The 24,049-nt window shown below is 26.9% G+C and overlaps 1 protein-coding gene across 1 annotated transcript; it reads right to left on the reverse strand.

Annotated features, from left to right (window-relative positions):
• Positions 1-5,486: 5,486 nt before the first annotated feature.
• Positions 5,487-22,532, reverse strand: LOC107441224 (uncharacterized). Its single transcript, XM_016054400.4, has 2 exons — positions 22,181-22,532; positions 5,487-6,016 (listed from the first exon to the last, which is right to left on the reverse strand). The coding sequence occupies exon 2, from the start codon at positions 6,005-6,007 to the stop codon at positions 5,543-5,545; it is 465 nt and encodes a 154-aa protein (XP_015909886.2). The 5' UTR covers positions 6,008-6,016; positions 22,181-22,532; the 3' UTR covers positions 5,487-5,542.
• Between the last annotated feature and the right edge of the window lie 1,517 nt (positions 22,533-24,049).

The following is a 24,049-nucleotide window of genomic DNA, read 5'->3' on the forward strand; positions in this document are numbered from 1 at the left end:
TCAGAGTAAATGCATACTGGGCAGTGGCACTGAACCTTAAAATGACATTGATGTAGAGCATACCGGGCAAATGTATACCGGGCAGTGGCACTTACCTAGACCTGTAGTATTTATTTCGGACATTTACCAAAGCGACTATGTGATTGTCAACATTCACCGGAGGAAGTCAAAAACCACCAATTTCGGTCATTCACAGTAACATAACATATATATACTTTAAGTCTTTCCTACACAGTTTGAAAAATATTAAAATTAGCTGACAGAAGAGATTCCAAAAAATTAATGACTGATGATTTTCTTCAATTTCATTCCAATTAATCTAGACAATCTATCAGCATATTGGTATAGAATATTCAGAGTGTCTCAATAATTTTCATACTTATTTCGATCCGAATTTTGAAGCTCCTCCCTTAACTTGTAGCTCTTAAATATTCTTATTCAATTACGTACAAAACGTAGTTTTGAAAAATGTTCCCATACATGTCTTTAAGGCCTGTTTTTAATAAAGTTTCATTATTTATATTTAAAACAATGAAAAGAAGAAGAATCTTCCAGTGCATTTAATTATTTCATTTTATAACCGGTGTTAAACAGCTCAATTCTGAGTTTGCGACTATCAGTGTTTGCCCTGTAATCTTGTAATTTTGAACCTAACCTAGAAGACGAGGGGACTCCTGAATCAAGCAGTGAGACAAACCAACCTTTGTGGAGGACTTTTGATGGAACAATTTCTCATTTAAATAAATTGGAGAGGAAATCCTCGAAAACCTCGTATGGTTTGCCCGAAGGCAAGGGAATCCTAACCCATGAATTATCTACCAAAGGGGATATTTTGCGTCAGCACTGTCGTCAGTGTGAACCAGGAGCAGAATTCGCACCAACCAGCTACCATAAGGGTTTGAATCTGGGTCACCTCATCGGGGGACGAGCACTCTGTCCCATAAAGTCAACACGGCTCGAAGAATTTGATCCTACACTTAATTAAATATTAATCTAAGCTCCTAGTAGCAAAAGCCGAATCTGTAGCTTTTAGTAAATTGAACTCTAAAACTGTAGGATCTAGCTACAAAATAATAATTATAAATATTCGGAAAGAATTATTAGTATTTTTAATCTTGTTCAATTTTAAAAATTAAAAAAAAAATTCTTCTTACAATATTAACTCTAAAATTGATATTTGTGATTCAAGTTGTGGCTAAAACAATTTCCAAATTTCAACTCAAGAATTTAATTTTATTATTTTATTTGGAAAACATTTTCTATGACCATGACAATTATCAAATATATTTTTCAAATTCATTTTTATTCTTCTTCATAGAACGATACCTTAGTATTATATAAATCATTTTTATATAGACAAGGCATTACTTCTGTATATTGAGTGGTTTTATCTCGTAGAAATTTCAGGAACTGGTAAATTACCTGACTGGAAATAATATTAAAGAACTGTTCCGTGTAAAAGTCTCACCTTGGAAATAGCGTAGTTTATTCCTTTACTTTAATTGGAAAATGATTTAAATAGATCTTGTCGAAAATTGTTTTGTTTGAATAATTCTTACGTGTTTAGGGGTGTAAAAATATGTCAAAATTTAAAAATATGAGAATTTGTTTATTTTTTTTTTCAGTTTCTACTTTAAAAAAAATTTAATTCGTTTCTTCACATTGCAAATTAAGGGGAAAAACTTGGGGAGGAAAGCCGTGAAAAAATACCATAGTAAGCCTGTCAGTAAAGGGACTCTTACCCATGATCCATTTACCACTGAGGATATTATATGACAGCACTGTGGTTGGTGTGAGCCGGAAGTCGAATTTGTATCAACCAGCCATCGCTAGGGTTCGAACCTGAATCACCTCATTGGGAGGCGAGAGCTCTATTTACTGAGTCGCCGAGGTTCAAGCTCAGTGCTTGAAGACAATACAAGTTTTAATAATTTTCAAGTAGTTACTAGCACAATCTGTCACCAATAGCAATTTATTGTCAATTGAGAATATATGCCACTTTCCAACCATTTAGAATGCAGAAATTTTCTGGATGTTATGTCAATACGATTTAAAACTTAAAATTTTGTTTTGTGCCAAGACAGAAAATAATTTTCAGTTTCTTTATTGGAGGAGGCTTAGCTTTTTGAGAAGATATGCATTTTAAGAAATTCAAAAAAGTATTGTACTCGAATTTTTAAAATTTCTTTTTAAAATGAATATTGCATGTTTTGATTACAAATGTATTATTTATTACAATTTTTGTACGAAAGAATATTATATTTCTTTGGCATATTATTTTCGTGCTTACGTCAATAAATGATAATGTAGCAAAGATGAACCAAATATGTCATTTCAATGCATTCGATGAATGGACACGATATGTGAGTGTTATTTCTGGCTATGCGAGGAAAAGTTGTTTAACTACTCGCGGAAAAAAGTTTAAAACAAACAACATATTTTTTTTACGTCTGACTGCGTACGTTTTCTCGGAAAAGTATGCTATTTAAATAACAAGGAATAGTTAGTTAGGTTTTTTTTTCTTTAAAAGAGGTAAAATGACTAAGTAGTTTAGATTTTATTAAAGTTATATTGATGGTTACTTCTTTGTTTATAAAACGATGAAAATATGTAAGCTGAATTGAAAACTTAACTTTATTTTCCTATTATAATTCGCTTTGTTTCCTTATGTATAATAACAATTAAAAATACCAATAATTTTATTTTTTTTTTTGAAAATTGTAAATTTTTATTAAATGTTTTAATATGTTGCATTACATTTAAAGTATACACATCTAAATATATCTGATTAATTTGCATTTTCTGGAAAGGATATTGTTAAAAATTCTAGCAAGTTTCTCAGTTATTAATTTATTAGATTTCAATAAAGTTTTTTCCTGACTTAAATATGAATATGCGACTCCTATTGCATATACTTCTTCACTTTAATTTAGAGAAGAATTTTAAAAATGTATATTTAGAGTGAGCATCACGGAATACTAAGCATAAATTATTTCTACAATATATGTCAGCAATATTAATTCAAGAGTTTTTAACATATTGTAAATAATTTACTTTTATGTACAGATCAATTAATTACTGTAAAGACGCCTTTAGTACTGCCGAAACTATTTTCTCTAAATCCATTTAAACAACTAAATCTATGATTCTGATTATAAATGCATAAAAACATATAAGGTATTTAAACCATTCATTTTGTAATGGTTTACAAGCATTTTTTTTCAAAATTAAAGCTCTTATTATCACATATTAAGTAAAAAATGCATAGCGGATAAGTAAATTTTACCGAATAAATGGTTTTTATGCCATGCTCTAAGTTCTCATGATAAAATTACCACATTTATCACAATTACATGCATAAAATTATCACATATTATAAAACCACATTTTATTATTAATTTTATCAAAATCATTACCAAGACCCTTCGGATAAATTACAGAGGTCTTTGGTGTTCCCAGAGAGCCATGTACGTGGTAAATTTTACCATATAGTTTTGAACATACTTTTTTTCTTAGCATACAATCGATAGGTTTATTTAATTTAGCTGCCAACTTTCTTTTTTTATGAATTAAGTTTATTTGATTTGTCCCTACTGTAATTGTATTAGAAATTATGCTGGTTATACTTTAAGAGGGTTCTGATTTAAACACTTACAACTAGTAGGGTTAAAAAACATGAATACAAAACAAAGTTTTTTTTAACCATTTACGACTAGTATGGTTTAAAAACCTTAAAAATGAAATTTAGCAGGACATTTGTGTTACGCTTTTCGTTGTGTAATGGGCATTGGAGATATGGTGCTGCCGTCTATAGCTGAATGATAGAATCATATTCTAACAGTCCAGGGTCAAAAATTGGGAATGTTGAAGGGATTGTGTTGGAGAGAACTTGTTGAAGGGAATGTGTTGAAGGGAATGGAGGAAATATTTAGGTGTCGGTTATGAGATTGACAGATTAGCCCGGTCGGCTATAAAATGTTCTCAGCTGCTAGGAACTAAATGACTTCATTAGGTAGACCTAGTTGATGCGATACAATTCTAGTTGTTCAACCATATTATTTGAACGCAATTAATAAACAGTTTTTCTCATTGTTAATAGCTTGAATACCAACTTTTTTTTATGGTTATTGAACTTTTTTGTTTGAATATGGTAAAATAACTTCTAAATAAATTGTTATTTAACCATTTTGAACGCGAATTTTATAACATTGCATAAATTGTTAACAATGATTTTACCTTTGATTAATTTATTTTTAAACTGGTTATTACAATCAAAAATTTATTTGCTACCATATTTCTATATATTGAAAAAATGTTAGACCTGTTTCCATTTTCATTCTTATTTCGGGTGTTTAATTTTGCATTTCATTTAGAGTTTTACTGCGTAGCAATTATAACACTTGGAAACGGGAAATTATTATGAAGTACTTGCATTATTGCACTTTGAAATGCATTTTTACCCTTGAGTTTTATATTAATTAGTTTTTTTGAATAATGCTTAACATAACAATATAAAGTTAAAATTATGCAACGCTTTTTTTGTAAATTTTATACATTTTTTATTTAAATGTTTTTCTTAAAATTCTATATTACTTTTTTGAACAATGATTAATATAACAATACACATTGTTAGAATTACTTAATTATTTCAATAAGATCGCAAAGAATTCAGTCTCGACCATAAAAAATTCTACTGTAAAACTATTGTTTGTGTTAAAAAAGTGTGTATAACACGCTTTTTTATTCCTAAGCACTTTTTTATTCATGAATCATTCCTGGAACTATTTAACCATAAAGCATTGCCTTAAGGCTTACTTTATAATAACGTTCCTTTTAACTGTTCTCTATAAATAAATTTTTATATAATATTAATTTAAATAATTCTTCAAATGACCTCCATAACTTCTATATTTTATTCGAATAAATAGCGTCTTGGAGCTTTGTTATGCATCGTAAAAATAGTAAATATAAACTTCGATTGTGACTTTAACTATCATTTAGTCATTAGTCACAATTTCACTGTTGTAGTTTTGCATTTTAGCATTTTAATACTTTTTTTTAAATAAAGAACACTTCATATACATACACAATAAAATATTTATTATATCAATAAATAATAACAAACTCATATTGCATCGTAAATGTTTGCTGAAATAAATTGTTTGAAATTCAGCATTAATAATAACTATTTTGACTAGCGAAATTTACAGAATCACAGCTTGAATGTTTCAAAATAAATTATTTACAGAATAAAAATGCAGCATGCTAAAAAGCATTCTGATGGTTTTCCAAAATTTATAATCCAGTGTTGAGTTAGTTAAGTGTTATGTACAAATACTCACTGTAAAAACTGCAATAGCAATATAAAATTTAAATTTAAATTTGCTGAGAATATGTTCAAATCAAATATGAAATTTTTAAAAAACAAGCAAAATTAGTAAGCTAAACAAAAGATCATGAACAGTCAATTATGCAATTCTGAATGTAAAGTGATCGTGAAATAATGGCAGTTGCTGCAAATGAAAATTCGATTTACCAAGTTCTAATATGGCATTGCATGTGGATTGGGAGCAGCATGTTGCATATGCGGTTGTGGTGCTGTGTATATGATACGTCGGATGATTGCATGAGATGGTACTCCAACCATGGCACCACCATATACATGCTGCATAGGCAATGCTGCTGCATGTACTGGTACTCCAGCTGGGTGTTGCATTGGTACTTGTACTCCTGCTGGGTGTTGCATTGGAATCCTTGCAGATCCAGAACCATGATGTCCGTGATGTTCATGATGTTCATGATGATCTTCATGATGGTGTACTGGTACTGGGATGTGTACATGGTGCTCTTCATGCTTATGGCGCAGGATCTTGGCGAGCAATCCGGCAGCCAAAAGCACTGCTAGACCATCATTGTTCTGTTGGTGTTTGTAAGAATGGACCGGTAAGAATACTTGGCAAGAGAATACTGCTAACGCAACAATCAAGCAATGGTATTTGTTTGACATAATGATTGCCTGAAAAAAGCATACATATGTGTTATTTTTTGTCGAAAAACCCGACTTAACATGCATTTTATTTACATATAAGTGGAAGTTATAAAGTTTACATAAAGTAATTTATGGCTATACATAATATTTATATGATGCGATTGTTTATTCTTATTGTAAGTGAAATTTTTTTATCTATGAAAACGCTCCAAAAATACCATTTTGATAATTTTTTTGATTGTTGTTGATTGATTGAGCCGAAGTTGAACAGTAAATTTTTTAACAGTTGCAGATAATGGAAGACTGTGATTTTGAAACAATTTCCGCAGAATTGTTCTAACTCTTTTTTCAAATATTTAAATTTGGATAAATACATCCGGCATTAAAAAACAGCAGTTGTTTGTATATCGGTAACAAAACATCTTACTTGGCAGAATTTGGATCTTTATTGTAAAAAATAATCAAGGAAAAATTGCAACTGTAAGCTTTTACAAACAGTAGTAACGAAGGTATTGAAAAACATAGTAACAGTACGCAATCACGGGATGCGATGTCTAATTCAAAAGAAAAGGAAAATTTGATTCGACCGATAACGCCAATCCGCGTAACTGAGTTTACATAAACGTTTATCGATAAATACATTTTAAGAATTTACTTATTTTTTAAATAACCTTTATTTATTTTTATTACAAGCTTTAAAACTATTCAGTGTATTTAAAACTTTAGGTGTGTAAAGCTTTTGGATGCATGTTAAACTAATGTTAGGTTATAAGATGATTTTTACTGTCAAAAAAATTTGTATTAAATGGGTTTATCCACTGTTAGGATTTTCATTCTAAAATTACTGTAAAACAACCGGCAGCAGTCTGTCCATCCAATCAACCGTAAAATTAGCGGTAAAGAACATTTTTTACCTTTATGGTTTCGATACCTTTTACAGCTAATATGGTTAAAAAACTATAAATACAAAACCATGTGGTTTTCATAACCATTTACTACTAACATGGTTCCAAAAGTTAAAAAAAAAGTTTAACTGAGCATGGCGCTACCATAAATGAGTAAATAAAAGTACCATATTTTAATATTTCAGGCTCTTAAATTGGGTAGTGCAGGACACTGGAAACTCTTTATGTGTTGAAAAGAATGGAGGAAATATTGTGATGTCAATGCTAGGACTCGAACCTCTACTTTGTTGGTCATGAGATTGACAGATTAGCCCTGTCCGCTTTAATATGTACGCAGATGCAAGAAACTAAGTGGCTTCATTAGGCGAGCCTAGTTGATGCGATAAAAGTCTCGTTGTTTAACTGTATTAAGTGAGAGCAGTTAATAAATGGTTTTTCGAACAGTCAACAGTTGTAATATTTGTTATTATAATTATTTGACTGCTTTGTTAATGTGGTAAACAAAGAGTTAAATAAATTATTACTTATCGATTTTTTCCGAGAAATTTATGACAGTGTACAGTGCTGGCTTTGATAAGAATTAAATGCAATTATTTAATTTTGGTTGAAGAGAACAACATATTTGTGCTTGTCTTATTTTATAGTTCGCGAAACAAAGGAATATATTTAACCAAATTCCCAAAAGTAGTAAATATTAACAATATTAAATACAAGTGGAATAATAAATATAGTAAATAAGTTTTAAAAATTAAAAAAAATTTTTTTTCGAAACTTAAGGAAAAGCATGAAAAATTAAATATACTTTTATTATAAAAATATTTTTAAATCTTCTGAGATCCTTGTATCTGGCTAAGAAAGATTTTGTTCTTTAAAAAGTTAAATGGTTAAAAGCATCTGATCAAGAGAAAAATCTTTTTTTTTTAAATTTATTTATTTTTAACTATTATTTAGTCTCAACATTTTTTTGTTATTTTTAACAAATCAAACATATTGTAAAAGATTTTTATCAAGCGTATAAATACATTACGTGAATCCCAGAAAATTTTCTTAATTTATCGTTCACATTTGTTTCACATTTTTTGCGCAGTCTCATTGTAAACGTATTCTAGCGAAATAAATAACAAAAAATACAAAAAGCAACTCTTTTTCTCAAGCGTTAAAAAATTGCATTTAAACATTTGAAAGGGCTGCTGCTGCTGCAAAAATCACAACGTTTTTAAATAAAATTAAAAAATCAGTTTAAAAATTTTGCAAATTCATTGTCAAGGACTATCGGGCATAATAAGATACTAGTAACAAAAATTTGTTCACATGTTATGATAAGAAAGAAATCGGATGAATTCATAAATAAACAGGTTCACATAAGTATTTAGGTTTTTTCTCACGGCCTAACAGATCATCTCATCAAATACAGCGAAGAAAGAAATAGAAATTAACATATTTCTTGAGTTTTTGAATGCATTGTTGTCAATTTATAATTCTATACCAAATTTCACATCTTGTATAAAAGTTTTTTCTCAGATTAATGAAGAAATCTGAAGTAATTTAGGCCATTGATGACTTAAAAAATGGATGAAATGATTAATGAGGTTAATATAAACAATTTTGTATTATTTAAGGAAGCATAATTTGTCAGTTTTTGGAGAATTGAAGAAAAGAATAAATATATTACACAAAATAGCCAAAAAACAAAATCAGCTAGGATTTCGCTTTGTTGCATTTGTTTCTCAAATTTATGAACAATTAAAGATAGTAGCAACTATCAAAAGGAATATATTATTTTATGATGATTACATATTATACTTTATGCATATTATTTTATGAAGAATGGAAATGCTTTTTGTTACTCTTAATAATTCTACCATTGCTCTCCTGATAGGTTATAAATAATGTTACCATTACGAAAGGTTTATTAACACCAGTACTTAAAATTTTTATCATTCAGACAAGTTAACTGGTTGTTTTTATTTCACTTTTAAGAATTTTTTTTAAACTATAACCATCTTTCCTCTAATCTTAATGTTGATAATAGGAATTAAATCGCGCCGTGCTTTTATTACTTATTCGCGCGTGCACTTATTACTTATTCGCATTTTTATTACTTATTCACGTCAGAGCGTTTGCATTCCTTGCATTTTGACTTGATTCCAAAAGACAAGTGCTGCTTTTCCATATTTAATTATGGGTTGCTTGTTTATAATGTATTTCGAACCTCAAACCATCTTAAAAACACACAAATATTTGCAATTAGCACCCTTCGTTGAGATTTGCTACTTACAATTATTTGATAACATAAAGAAATACTGTAAAGAGAAGTATGACTAAAATATCGTCTAAAATATTGTTTTCTTATATGGGAGACAGTATAATATCATGATAATATGGTGTCGGTAGAATAAATTTGATGTATAACAATATTTCCAATAAAAACATGATTTACTCTAGTAGGACATGCATTAAAATAAATTTATTTCCAATTAATTTTATTGAAATAAAATAGTTCCATTCTTCACCACTCGATGTTTAAGAAATGAGTTTCATGTGTAAAACTAAGAAAAATTACACTTTTTTTCTCACAAATTGTGAATTAACAAGTAAGTTTACCAGTATGATAAATTTACAATACATTTATCGCAAGAAATACGTCATTTTCTTTATCATAGATTTAAAAAAAATCTCTCTAAATAGCATGTATTAGTTCCAATGAGGAAATCCGTAAATCCCCTATAAAACTGCCGTTCCAAAACTTGGAGTGCAATTTTAACTTTGAATGACAAAATGTTTAGTTGAAAACTTTGAACTTAAATTTTTGCAAAATCAATAAAATTTACCTTTTTTTAATTTAAACCTTTTACGAAGTAATTTAAATCTTTAATACTAAAGACGTTATCAATTTACATAGGAATAGAAAAAAGTAAACTTCTCTCTCACGAGTGTGAATCAGCTCTAATGAAAAGATTCGTAAATTGAATGAGCAGATCACCCTACAAAACAATCACCCGATCACAGAACTCCTTCTCTCAGATCACATAAATAATATGGTTTAAAAAAATCAAAGGCTGATTTAACTACCACATTAGCACCACAAGATTTCTAGTAAATGGAATGTAAATGCACATTAGTACAAAATAATAAGAAATCTGCTTCAATTTTCTGAAAGTTATACGACAAGTTTTCAATACAAGTACCTTTCATAAACTATACATCTGTCATAAAAAAATTTATTATCGTTATATCACCGAATAAAAAGGAGTATCCGTAAACAGATCACCCTACAAAGCCAAGCGCTCTTTCTCGCAAAAAGAAAAAAAAAAGACTGACTAAATTACAACTTACCACACGATGTCTATTAAATAGTATGAGGATACAGATTCATATAAAATTCTTAAAAAAATATCTGTTTTCGCATTTTGATGGTTATTAAATAAAAGTATTGATATTAAATAAAAGTCTACATTTAAGTACCTTTCACAACTATAATTTTTTACGATGTCTGTCATGAAAAAATAAATTTTCCTATATCAATGAATAAATATCCCTCAACAACAAGATCCGTAAATTTAATAAGCAAATCACTCGAAAAAACCAAGCGCGTTTTTTCCGACTACAAAAAATAAGCCATTAATTAAATGGAAATGCATATTAAAACTCACTCCGCATTGTGTTCGGAAAAACGAATCAATAAAACTTTACCTTCATTTCTATTTGAAAGCTAAAAAATACAAATGCAAAACTGGCTATCAGAGTATCAAAGAATAAAAAAACTCTCTTCAAATATTATTAATCGCTCCTCAAAATAAGGTCCGTAAATTAAATAAGCAGATAATACCAAGTGCATTTAATCAGACTGAAAAAAAAGACCGACTCAACTACAAATTCTATCACAAGATGTCAATTAAATGGAATGTGAATACAGATTGGTACAAAATTAGGAAAAATCTGCTTTTGCATTAAGTCAGTTATACAAAATACAAGTCTTAAATCAAGTAACTTTCATGAACTGTAATAAAAATATATTATCTAAATGAGAAATAAATTATGAATGAGAAATGCATTATACAAAAAGTATGAATCGGTTCTCATGCTGAGATTCCTAAACTTTAATTCAATAAAAAGATCACCTGACAAAGCCAAGAGCAGTTTTTCAGATAAAAAAAGAACTGACTCAAATTTAAATTATACCACGTGCTGTCTCGTAAATGGAATGCGAATACATAGTCGTACAAAACAAGAAATGAACCATTTTCATATTTTGACAGATATACTAAATACAAGTCTGACAGATATACTAAATACAATCAAATTCCTTTCATAAACCATACATCTGTGATAAAAAAAAACATTATCATTATATCGACGAATAAAAAGAAATAAAATTCCCTTTAAAAAAATGTGAATCAGTTCTCATGATAAGATCCGTAAATTTAATAAGCAGATCGCCCTACAAAACCGAGCACACTTTCTCGGATCACAAAAAAAATAAGCCGTTCAATAAATTGAAAAGGCTAACTCAACAAGAGAGAGAGTCACGCTTAAATGAATTCCGGATCTTCTCTCGGTTCATTGACTGATCCACAAGAATAGGTTCTGTAAAATAAGACAGCTCTTGTGTTACATTGTTCACACTCTCAGATGAATGGGCAACTATCGAATGTATTCAATTTAGAGATCTTGCTTCTAATTTATATTTGAAACATCAGGTGTCACGATTAGTTTTTTTCTATTTATCTATAAATCGTTATTTATTACTAAATATGAATTATCACCATAATAAATTTTTGTTACGTGAAAAGAATTGCTTAGAGGTATCAGTAAAATTGAAGTAGCCTAATACTTTTTGTAAAACTTAATTACATTGTATTAGAGGGACCGGAAAGTAATGTCGTTTCGGCATAAAACCAATTAATTTTTTTCGATCCATTTCGATTCATTTTCGATCCAGCATTGAAAGGTTGCTGCCAACGTGGGAGAATACATTAGTGATTAAAAATAAAATCGTGATAACAAATATAAAATGCATCAAAATGACATTACTTTCCGGTCCCGCTAATACTTTGTTTAAACTTACGAACGTAAACATTTTTGTTACTTCAATAGTGAGTTATAAAAACTAATAGGATAACAAAGAATGAAATTCGTTGGTTTCAATGTGTTTTTTAAAATCAAAACTGGAATAATAAGAATAAAATAAGAAAAGGAATGAAAATATAAATTTTTTAAAATTAAAATTATAAAGCTACTCGGAGAAAAAGATTCTGACGAAATTATGGTAATGGTAATGACGTTTCTAGAGAAAAAAAACGCTAATTTAGTTAATAAAACCAAAATATATTGTATTCATTCATTTGGTAATTTTTCAGTTCATAAAGTAATGGTTTACTGTAAATTCTGACTCTCAAAATTATAGATAAAATTATGTAAAATATTTAATTCCCCTGTATTCTAACAGGTTTTGGTTTTTTCTACATTCGCTTCCCTCAACTGTGATTTGTAAGATTTCCTGACTTTTTACCTTGAATAAATATTTATTTGAAAACCTCAAAGTGTACAGTTTTGTCTTCATCTTTATAAAAAAATTTAAAATTATATACTAAAGGCATACAAGCTTTAAATTGTTTGTTTCAAAATATTTGTGCAACATTTAGACGTAATTTTTCGACTTTATGTATTTTAAGAATTAGCATTTTATTTATGTATTTTAAGAATAGCATACATAAGAGAAAACTAGACACATACAAATATATAAAATCAATATGCAAATTACACGCAAAGAACATTACACATATAAGAACACTTACTGTTATTAAGCAGATATTAATGCAACAGTTTATTGCATATAAAATAAATAAATCGTTTGTTTTAAATTGATTCGACTTTCAATAAGAAAAATTTACCTTTATGTAAATATACGATTGCATCTTTTAATCATATTTTATTTAATACTAATGTTTACAAAAAATGTCGTGTTTTTTTTATCAAGTTTTCTAATCATAAATCTAAAAGTAATAGATATTAAAATACTTTGGTTTCTTTTAGCAAAATCAGGATTTTGTCTAAATTTAATTTTTTTCCTTAACTCATTTATTGTTAAATTATATGTCATTAAATCAATTTTATTTCGCATTAAAAGTTTGTTAAATAAAAATAAAGCTACAAAATATGACATAATTCACCTTTGAAATTTGACCACCTAAATAATTATAAATATGTTTACCATGCTGTTATTAAAAGAGCAAAAATAGTGTTTGCATATCATGATATTATTTCCTTTCTTATTTAAATAATATAAATTTAAAAAGACTATTATTTTCAAATTAAATTTGTTATTTTTCTTATAACTTATTTCCACATTCATGAATTAAAAACGTAAAAAATGCACAGAATTTTTTCAAAAAATAAGGAGTAAACAACTGAAATATAAAGAAAAAGATATGAAGAAAATATAAAGAAAAATTAAATTTTAAATATAAAGGAAGCAACGAGGTTAGCCACAATCTTTATTTGAAATCTACTCAGTGAAATAGCAATAGAAATACGAAAGGCATTAAATTCAAGTACAATAAATGCATTGAATACAAATGCAATGAATGCAAATAATTAAATGCTAGAATTAAGAAATACTTATCGAAAGAAATCTTGCTTAAAGATACCATTTAATAAGCCTATAAAAATTATTTTAATGATACACGATAAAGAATAAAAAAATTGTTTTCTTTTATATTTAGCAACAGTTTAAGAATTCCTTCTGCAATTCATCCCAATTTTGTTGCTCTAATTTCCTTTTTTCTGTGTTCTTTTAGACTTCTATCTTAATCATTTTTAGATAACGATGCCATTTCACATTCTTGAATAAGATGAAGAAAAAATCCGTCTGAATCCAAATTTATGATGCGTGTCCAGTGAAAGTGAGCAATTTTCACAATGAAATAATTTATAATAAAGCTGCGTTTGATCGCATTTTTTTTATTTATTTCTTTTTGCAACCAATGTACAGTATTTTTATATTTAAATTCATAATACGCTCTTCTTTATTGAAATTTTAAATGCTCAAACCTAAAAAAATTCAAGGTTGTTCAGCTGTAATATAAAATCACGCTTTTTGCACTGAGAAAAAATGCATCTGCAAAACTTCCAGAGTATGGGGTAAAATTTACCAGGTTTCTGGTTTGATGGGAGCACCATAAGCCTCGGAAATTTTAACTGAAGTGCGTTGGCAGCGATTTTGATAAAATTAACAATAAAATATTTTACTATATTATGTAGTAAAATTTGGTAAATGTGGTGTAAAACGTGATATTACCATAACATCCAAGAGCATGGCATAACAACCATTTATTTGATTAAATTCACTTTTTAGTTTAGTATTGTTTACTGAACATGTGGCATTGAGAATTATAATTCTGAAAACCGGAATTTCCGGTAAATCATCACCATATAAAATGGTAAGGGAAAGCTAACAAATAAATAATTTTTATTCCGTGCATTTTTGCTTTGTTAACCAGAATTTTTTTTAAATCATAAATGCCATTACCATACAGAGAGGCAATTATCTGCTGATATTCACTAAACATCATTATTTTAATAAACCACTGAGCCTTCCAATAACAACCTTAAATGTTTAAAGTCGTTCTTCGATGTCTCAATTTTCATATAAAATAAAGCTTTTTTATGAATGATAAGATTTTTTATTGCTGTCGTAAATTTATAACAGTTAAACGAAGCATATTATGCACTAAAAATCATTATTTTATACAATGATTGAGTCCTTGATGAACAGGTTTAAACCCTTAAACATTTAAGGCTGTTATTGGAAGACTCAGTCGTCCTTTAAAATAATCATTTTTAATGAATAAAAATCTTTGTTTGACATGACGACTGAACATTCGACGAACAGTCTCAAATGTTTAAAGAAATCAGTAGTATTACATATGTAATAAATTAGTAGCTCTAAAAAGAAAGCTTTTTGTTAATGATATGCTTAAATTATTGTTGTTCTGAGTATTTAACAGTTGGCCATGACTGCTGAATTTAGTCCCTCGAAGCTAATTATGAAAACTTTGCAAAAAGCCGAAATGTATATAGGCTACATTTTTTGTAGAAATAAAAAACTTTGTGATTTAAATTGTTAGTATAACTATAACTATATGCGATAAATGAGAATTATTCATTTATTTCATATAGGAGGAAAAACCTCGCCATTTTGGAAATATGTCGCAATTAAGTATTCAAGCTGATATAGTTTAAAATTAAAGTTTTATTTAGTTTTCATTAGGGTTGCTTTTTTTTCTTTTTCTTGGCCAAAAAAAATCTTTAAAAAACAACCTAAGACGCAAAAAATTATAAAAACATATTTAACATTCAGAAAGTTATCCATATGTTATGAAAGTTATCCATAAGAACTTAAACAAGAGTTGGAACTACATTTTTAGCATAAAAATTCTCTCTTTCAGAAATGCCTTCTACAGTAGTAATTCATTTAAGTTTGATAGCATTTTGGTTTCTTTGTTACTTAAAAAAATAGTTTGCAAATCCTATTCTGCATATTTTTTTAACTTTAATTTGACAAGGATTCTAATAAATAAATTGATGATGATTAACAAAACACACTGCAGTTATATAAATACTAATAATTTGGCTGCAATTGTTAAAAATTATTTATAGATATATCGACTACACAAACAATGGGAAATGGCTAAGATTAATATGAAATATATTAAGTAAAAATGTATGAAATTTGAGAAAAAATTAAGTACAAATTTTCGTTAAAGCATAATATAATTATTTGTATATAAATTATCTTTCATCGGATTGCAAAGAAGAAAGATTTAGTATTTCTGTGACCTAAACACTACAATATTGTAAATATACCACATCGAAAAAATATATTTAAATACATCACTATCATATCAAAACTATCAAACTGATTGCTAAATTGCTGTATTTAACACTGGACTTTTCATTTATTGAGTGAAAAAAGAAGCAAATTCATTTAGTCCTACCAGAAATTATAAAATTAAATGTAATATTATTATTAAAAATTAGGAATTTATTTATTTATATCCCGAAACTTCGAAACACGTTTGAAATTTTTTTGGCAACAGTATCAAAAAGGTTAAATATTATTATTAATAATTGAAATTTAATTTATTTTTTTCTCAAAAATTGGAACATTTGGTCATTGTTGTTCTGGCAATAATTGTGAAAAAGTACATAACATAAATATTAAAAGCTAACACATTTGTTGCCTAAAAATTAGATACACGCTTGTTCATTGTTGTTTCGGCGACAATGGTAAAAGAATAATTATTCTTATCAAAATAAATATTATTATAAATGAATTCCTTTATTTAATGAAAATTAGAAACTCACGTTCATTGTTGTTTAGGCAAAGTTCGTAAAAAAGAACTTAATAATATTAAAAAAAGAATAATTAATTCATTTATTCGATGACAATTAGAAACATATTGATTCCGCCTTGTTCTGGGAACAGTTATTCTTTATTTCGAGGGAATTAGAAATGGATTTGTTCATTGATGTTCCAGCAACAATTTAAAACAAAATAAATATTATAATAAAATATCAAAAATTAACTTATTTATTTAAGGAAAATTAAAAATTTATTTCGACATTGTTATTATGACAAAATTCGTAAAAAGAATTAAATGACATTAGAAAAATTAAAAATTAATTTCTTCATTCGACGAAAATTAGAAACATATTGATTGATTGTTGTTCTGGAAACAATTATAAGAAAATTAAATAGCATGATTAAAATGTTAAAAACTAAGTAATCTATTTAGTGAAAACTAGAACACATTAATTCATTGTTGTTCTGGCACCAAGTGTAAAAATTGAATGATCAATTAAATTATGTATTTTTAAAATATAAAACATGCATACATATAAGATATGCTTTTAAATATAAAATATGGACAGTAGATACACAACTGCAGATATTCAAATTAATAATTGTTCGTTTTAGTTAAAAAGTTAAAATCAAAAGAATTAAATACTGTTTAGTGCTATCTTTACATTCTTTTAAGTAACGGATGTTATTAGTAAAGGCATTTTCTTGGAAATAAAAACTCTTAAACTGCAAACCTTTAAGTTAATAATTGTCTGTTTAATTTAAAAACGAAAATAATAAAAATTAAATACTGTTTCGAGCTACTTTTACATTCATTTAAATTAGCGGATGTTATTAGTAAGAGCATTTTTTTAATAAAACTCTACAAATCTGTAAATTAATAAGTGTTCGTTTTATTTAAAAACGAAAATAAGAAAAATCAAAAACTGTATAGTGCTATCTTTACATTCTTTCAAAGCAACGGATGTTATTAGCAAAAGCATTTTCTTAGAAATAAAAACTCTACAACTACAAGTCTTTAAATTAATAATTGTCTGTTTAATTTAAAAACGAAAATAGGAAAAATTAAATACTGTTTAAAGCTATTTTTAAATTATTTTAAAGTAACGGATGTTATTAGTAAAAACATTTCCTTAGAAATAAAACTTTCCAGCAAACCAACATTTTGGTTTCTTTTTTACCTTATGTTCAGGAAACACGATATGAGAAATATAAATTTAAATAAATTATCTCAGATATACGGAAAAAAGTTACGGATACTAAGTTTTATAATAAGCAGGGTAAGCACTTAAACTGTAAAATAATCGATGTTTAGTTTTATTGCACGCATAAAGATAATTAGAAGCGTTCTCGTGCCATTTCCTTGTTTGAATTACTTGTTTATTTTTATACACAAAATGTGTATTAATTGTTTCGAAAATATTTTGATATCTTTCAAAGTTATAAATATGAAGTGTAAATAGAACATAAATTTTTTAGACACTTATATAAATTTAAAGAAAATTTAAAATAAATGTTTTTACAAAAAAATGTTTTTATTTATAACCGTAATTGAACGGCCTACCCAATTTAGGGTTTACGACTACCAATGTTCAACTCCGTAGCCTTGTAATTGTTAACCCAATACAGAAGACAAGGGAACTCCAGTGTCAAGTATTGGAAGAAATTTGTCTTCGTGGAGGATTTTTTTGATGCAACCAACCTACATTTGCATTACATGACAAGGAAAACCACGGAAATCTTCCACGAATTGGCTGATGGCAAGGGGACTCTAGCCCATGATCGGTCTACCACTGACGATATTTTACGCCAGCACTCTGGTTTCTGCGGAATTCGAATCAACCAGTCAGCGCTAGGATTCGAAATCGGTTCAACTCGTTGGAAAGCGAGTGCTCTAACCTCTAAGTCAACACGGCTCAAAAACAAGTATAAATAATTTGAAAAAACAAAAAACAAATATAAATAGTTTAACTGCATACAGTTAATGAATTTTTTTTCTACAAAACTAATTATTTATAGTTTTTCTTAAGCGATAATTAAATAAGTAAATTATAGAATAAAATATTTTATAAGATATACAAACCTGCTACCCGCAATTTCAGAATTTAAATTAGATTTAAATTAATACTTTAATATTTTTCAATCTCCTGCCTTAATTAACTAATTTTGAATGAGCTGAAAAAATTATTAAACTTATCTTTCATTAGATAAATATTTTATTTTTAGAATAAAATCTTAGCTCCCTAGTTTCATAATTGGAAAATCTTTGATGATTAAGATTATGTTTCTTCATGCATAATTAATTATAATGAATTTTTTCATCAAACGTTGAAGGTATGCAGCTTTTTTATATTCTTTAAAAAAAAAAAAAAAAGAACTTGGTGTTAATTCCACTTCTAAAAATTGCTGAAAATTATGCAAAAATGCCTTTATTGTCTTCATAAGAGAATTGATTCGTTAGAAGTAATTTATTCTTGTTAAAGAGTTTATAAATGGTGTTTCAGAATAACATTATTTCGTTTTTAATTCATGGCAGACAGAGGTCAAGGAAATTATTTTAGTTTTTTATTAGAAAAGTTTCCTAAATTTGAGGTATGGCGACTTCTGACTTTTTAAATATTAATATAAATCGCTCTGCACATGCATTTTTCTTACATTTTCTAACCCCTCCTTATTTTATTCCTCTTTTACGAAAGCCATCTCCGAAATGACATTATTTTCCGGTCCCCATAATATTTTGTGAATGTCACTCAGAAAATTTAAAATACCACTAGCGTGTCAAAGAATTAAAAGTAACATGAAGAAAATAAGGAAGCGAAGACTTTGAATGGCGACCCTGTATTTTCACGTGTTACACTGAAAAAAAATGTATAGTCAAAACTATCAGAATATGCTAAAACTTAGAGCGTTCTGGTCTCAATGAGAGCACCAAAGAGCTCGGTAATTTTTAAATGATTTTGAAAAAAATTAACCATGAAATATTGTTTATAATTTGGCATAAAATTTGTTAAATATCATAAAATTTGGAAAAATTATAATGATACCTAAAAGATGGCATGAAAACCACTTACAGTTAAATTTACTTTTCAGTTTTGTACATTTTACTAAATGAGTGGTAATAACATTGAAAAAAATACAGGGAATAAACAAATATGGCCCCGATTGCTTGTTCCAGGGTGGGGTCGAAAGTTTTTACCTTAACTGGAACAATTCGAATATTATTATTATTATTTGCGAGTTTCTCTATATCTTGAGAATTTACTAAGAGAAACGCAAAATTTTTGCTCACAATTATAAAATTCGTTTATCCAAAGGAAATGCCACAGAAAAAATAACTCTAATAAATATTTATTATTTTATTATTATTTTATTCATTAATAGTATAAAACATTTTAAATTGCAAAGTGCACAAATTTTTAGATCATTTTTAAGGAATGCAATTTTAAGTGGTAATAAAATAAAACATTTGAATGACATCAGTGGAACAGTTCTTGAGAAATTCAATTTTAAAAATAAGAATTTTTCAAAATTTGATAATTCTACCAATATCGTTCAAATTTTGTATTTTATCATTTATTACAATATTGTAAAACTTGCTTGACTTGAAAATGTCTCGACAAATAATAAATTAAATTAATAAAGAATACTTTTTAATAAAGAATTATTTAAAAATATTATTTGAATGAAATTCAATAATTGTTTGCAAAAAGTTTTCATATTGTATTAAGATTTTTCTAGAAAAGTCAAAAGTGAAGGCAACTTTAAGGGACTAAAACCTTTGATCATCTTACTGTCTAAACTATTAGAACTATATTTTCCACGCTGCGGTCCCGCTCCATATTTTAAAAATCAGATTTAAATCCGTTGAAAAAAAGTGTGCTTATTCAGAGAAATACTTTTTTGTTTGTGCTTTTCTAACTTAAAATATCTTGAAATATTTTTTACATTATATATAAGTATATTTAAGATTGGGCCCTCAAGCATTTCCAAGTTCTCTAAAATCCGATTATTATTTTTTTTTTATTATTTGACACTCTGAAATAACAGTGAAAAGTATACATTTTTTTTCTCTCAAATATTGTTCCCTTTTGCTTCATATTAAAATATAGTGAATAAGAGATAGGATAGAATAAGATAGATAAGATAAAGTTGAATAAATAAAGTATTGAAGAAAATATAGTACCGAAAATTAGATTACTTCAGGTCAGATTAAATGTTTTTAAATAAAGATATTTTGTTGAAAGTATACTGTAGAGGTCTGAATATCTAGCAAGCTATAGCTCATTTTAATATAATAAGTAACATTTTATCCTAAATTGTTTGAAAATTTTAATTCAAAATTGTCTCTGTATCACAAAGTCAGCTCCTTGGGTGGGATAGCTTAACGTAGTTTATCACGTTAAGAGGGATTTAAAAATTATTCCAGTGCGCTGTAAACATTCGTCATATCGCACAACGAACACGTTTTTTAAAATATTTTTAAAACGTTTCAGTATCAAAATTTTTTAATTTCCTTTATGTAAAATAAAAAATAAAAGCATTAAATTTTAAATTATTTATGCGTAATTATATTATTTTCATTAATTCTATAATTATTTTTAATTTCATTGTTATTCTTAAATAATATTAAGTATTATATTATAATTAATAATTACTTTGCTATTTTTTGAGAAAGTAAAAATTATTATAAATTTTGTTCGGAAGCAGGAATATTATTTTTTCTTTCTTTTGTACCAAGTAAAATCTGAAGGTTCAATATTACAAAAATTTTTTAGGCTTTAAAGAAAATGATGCTTTGTACATTTAATATTTTTGAACTCTTCCTTGGAAAATTTATGTTTTAAAACTATTGCAATATAGTTGGATTTTATACATTGTAATGTAACTTAAGTAGATTTTTAGAAACAAGAACCACTTTTAAGTTTATTTAGATTTGTAAACAAGTTTGTAAATCAAATTTAACATTTTCACATTTTCAAAGGTTTCATATGATTAATACTACTACTACTACTAATAATATATATATACATAAAAGAGAAAATAGACTATGTATAAATTTAATTAGAAAATATATAATACAAAATGTTACTAATAAAGAGATCGGTTATTTTAAGATATCTCGATAAATTTTGATAAAATAATTTTATGAACCCCTATTCGTTTGTTCACCATCTTTACTTGCTTAAAAACAAATAATATTTTTGCAGAAATTAAGAAATATTTTTTTGGAAGGAGCTAAACTGAACTTCTTTCCTTATAAATACAAAATTGCAAACGAATGAATGACATTCAACATATTTAGCTTATTTTGAATGGAATTGTTATATTTTACTTCAGTACAACATTAAATACATTAGCATTATAATTATTTCTCTGCAAAAACTTTACATAACTTTATAAAAAATTATTTAAAATTACTAAAATAATATATAGATATTTATCAATTTGATGGTTCATATAATTCCAGGAAATTTCTTCACGATTAATAATAATAAAAAATTTTCAAAATTTAAACTTTATTTATAAAATTTCTTTGACATCTTTTTAATTTCATTTCATCTTTCAATGGCATTTCAAAACTGCTGTATTTATAAGTTACTGTAATTTTGAATTATTACTTTGTGTATCCGAGTTTTTATATATGGCAGAGTATATTAAGAAAATCCATTATATAAGTTATATTAACTAATAATTATTTTATCTAATAACTAGTTTGATTAATCAGCAATTATAATAATTAATTTATAAGAAATTCATTTTTATTCCAATTTTTTTAATTTCCTTTTAATAATAGAACTATTATAGACTAGTATTAAAATTTTTCTTTTTCTTAGTTACTTGTAACTAGGAAAGAAGAGGTAAATTTTTGATACGCATCTTATTTTTCGTAACTGTTACTTTCTTTAAGATATACGTTACCTTAATGAATGCTCCTTCTTTGCTCTTTTTCCAACTTTGGTTTTTTGTGAAATGTCTGAGGTTTAAGAAACCGAAAGTCTTTTTATACTTAGCAGTTTTAGAAAAAATGTTGACTCCTCCCCTTTTTCTTAGCCAGATCAAGATTTTCCAAGTTATTATCTGTTTACGATTTATAAATACATCATTCCGGCTTTTCTCAAGCAAAAGGAAAACCTCATCAAAACGGAAAAAGTAAAACTAACTTTTAATCGCGTTTGTGCGATTTCGAAAAAGGAAGCACAACGCTTTCACTGATAATGGTCCCCTAATAATTTCCTGAACCCTAGGCACGAGAAGATTTAATCGACACGCGCGTTTTGAACATTATCCAAGAGCTATTGACATTTCAAAAATGATTTAGTATATCTAACAGAAGATTAACGTAATGTATCCCAGATAATATCTTTTTTTTTACATCACTGGAAGTGAAGGGGGTGGCACTTGGGTATGCATGAGTTGAGCGAATGTGATAAAATTAAGATATGAATTCTATTTTCCAACATTAATTTATTGTTTGCTAATTTGATTTAAATTGTTGGGAAGTGTAGAGTTGTTTTGATGTTTTGAGTTGTTAATAAAATGACTTCCGTTTTTAGAAATTATTATTTATTTAATCAAACATCTCAATTAATTTAGATTTATGACTGCTATAAGGAAATAAGGGTTTCCGGAACATTTTTTTTCATTATTAAATTTTTGTTGCGCAATATAGTACAGCATAGCAAAGACGGAAATTATTTGCAAGCAATATTACAAATTAAGTTAAACTTATTAAACACAAGAAATTAAATAAAATATGAGTAAAATATGACATTATCTCCTTAAGATATGAGATAGGTATCTTAATAATTAAGATATGAGATGGGTTTCTTAAAAATTAAGATAAAAATAAAAAACAATTTGATATTAAGAAAAGTACTATTTTCGAGCATCAATTTATTTTTGTTAAGTTAAATAAAATTGTTTGCAAATTCTGTGTTGTTTTGATCATTTGAATTGTTAATTTAATGCTTACTTTGTTTTTTAAAATTTATTGTTTATTTAAGTAAACTTCTCTACTGATTTATTTTTATAAGGAGTTTCCGGAAAGTTTTTTTGTTTATCATTAAATTTTTGGTGCATAATAATACAACATAGCAAAGACGGAAATTATTTTAGCAATATTTTGCTATAAGGAATATTACAAATTAAAATAAACACATCAAACATAAGAAAATATGAGTTAAATATGGCATTAATATCTCACTATGATATGAAATAGATATCTTAACAATTAGGATATGAGAATGGTATCTTAAAAAGGAAGATAAAAGTAAAAAGCAATTTAAAATTAAGAAAAGTACTATTTTCGAGCATTAATTTATTGTTGGGTAAATTAAATTAAATTGTTTGAAAATTTTGTGTTGCTTTGATAATTTGAATTGTTATTTTAATGGTTATTTTGCTTTTAAAATTTATTGATTATTTAAATAAACTTCTCAATTAATTTATTTGTATGAGGAGTTTCCGGAAAGTTTTTTTGTTTATCATTAAATTTTTTTTGCATAATATACAACATAGCATAGAAGGAAATTATTTTAACAATATTTTGATCTAAAAAAGTTGCAAATTAAATTAAACAAATTAAAAATTACAAATTAAATTAAGATATGAGTATAATGTGATGTTAATATCTCAGGAAGATATGATTTAGATATCTTAAAAATTAAAATATGAAATACGTAACTTAAAAAGTACGATAAAAATAAAAAGCAAATTAAAACTAAGATGAGTACATATTTTCGAGCATTAATTTTTTGTTGGCTAATTTAAAATAAATTGTGGAGAAAT

Source organism: Parasteatoda tepidariorum, chromosome 2, assembly GCF_982258835.1.
Source record: "Parasteatoda tepidariorum strain Cologne lab strain chromosome 2, Ptep-v5.0, whole genome shotgun sequence".
NCBI lineage: Eukaryota > Metazoa > Arthropoda > Arachnida > Araneae > Theridiidae > Parasteatoda > Parasteatoda tepidariorum.

Bases quoted from the DNA above. Each gene is read 5' to 3' on its own strand.
- LOC107441224 (XM_016054400.4), bottom strand. From the start codon at position 6,007: ATGTCAAACAAATACCATTGCTTGATTGTTGCGTTAGCAGTATTCTCT.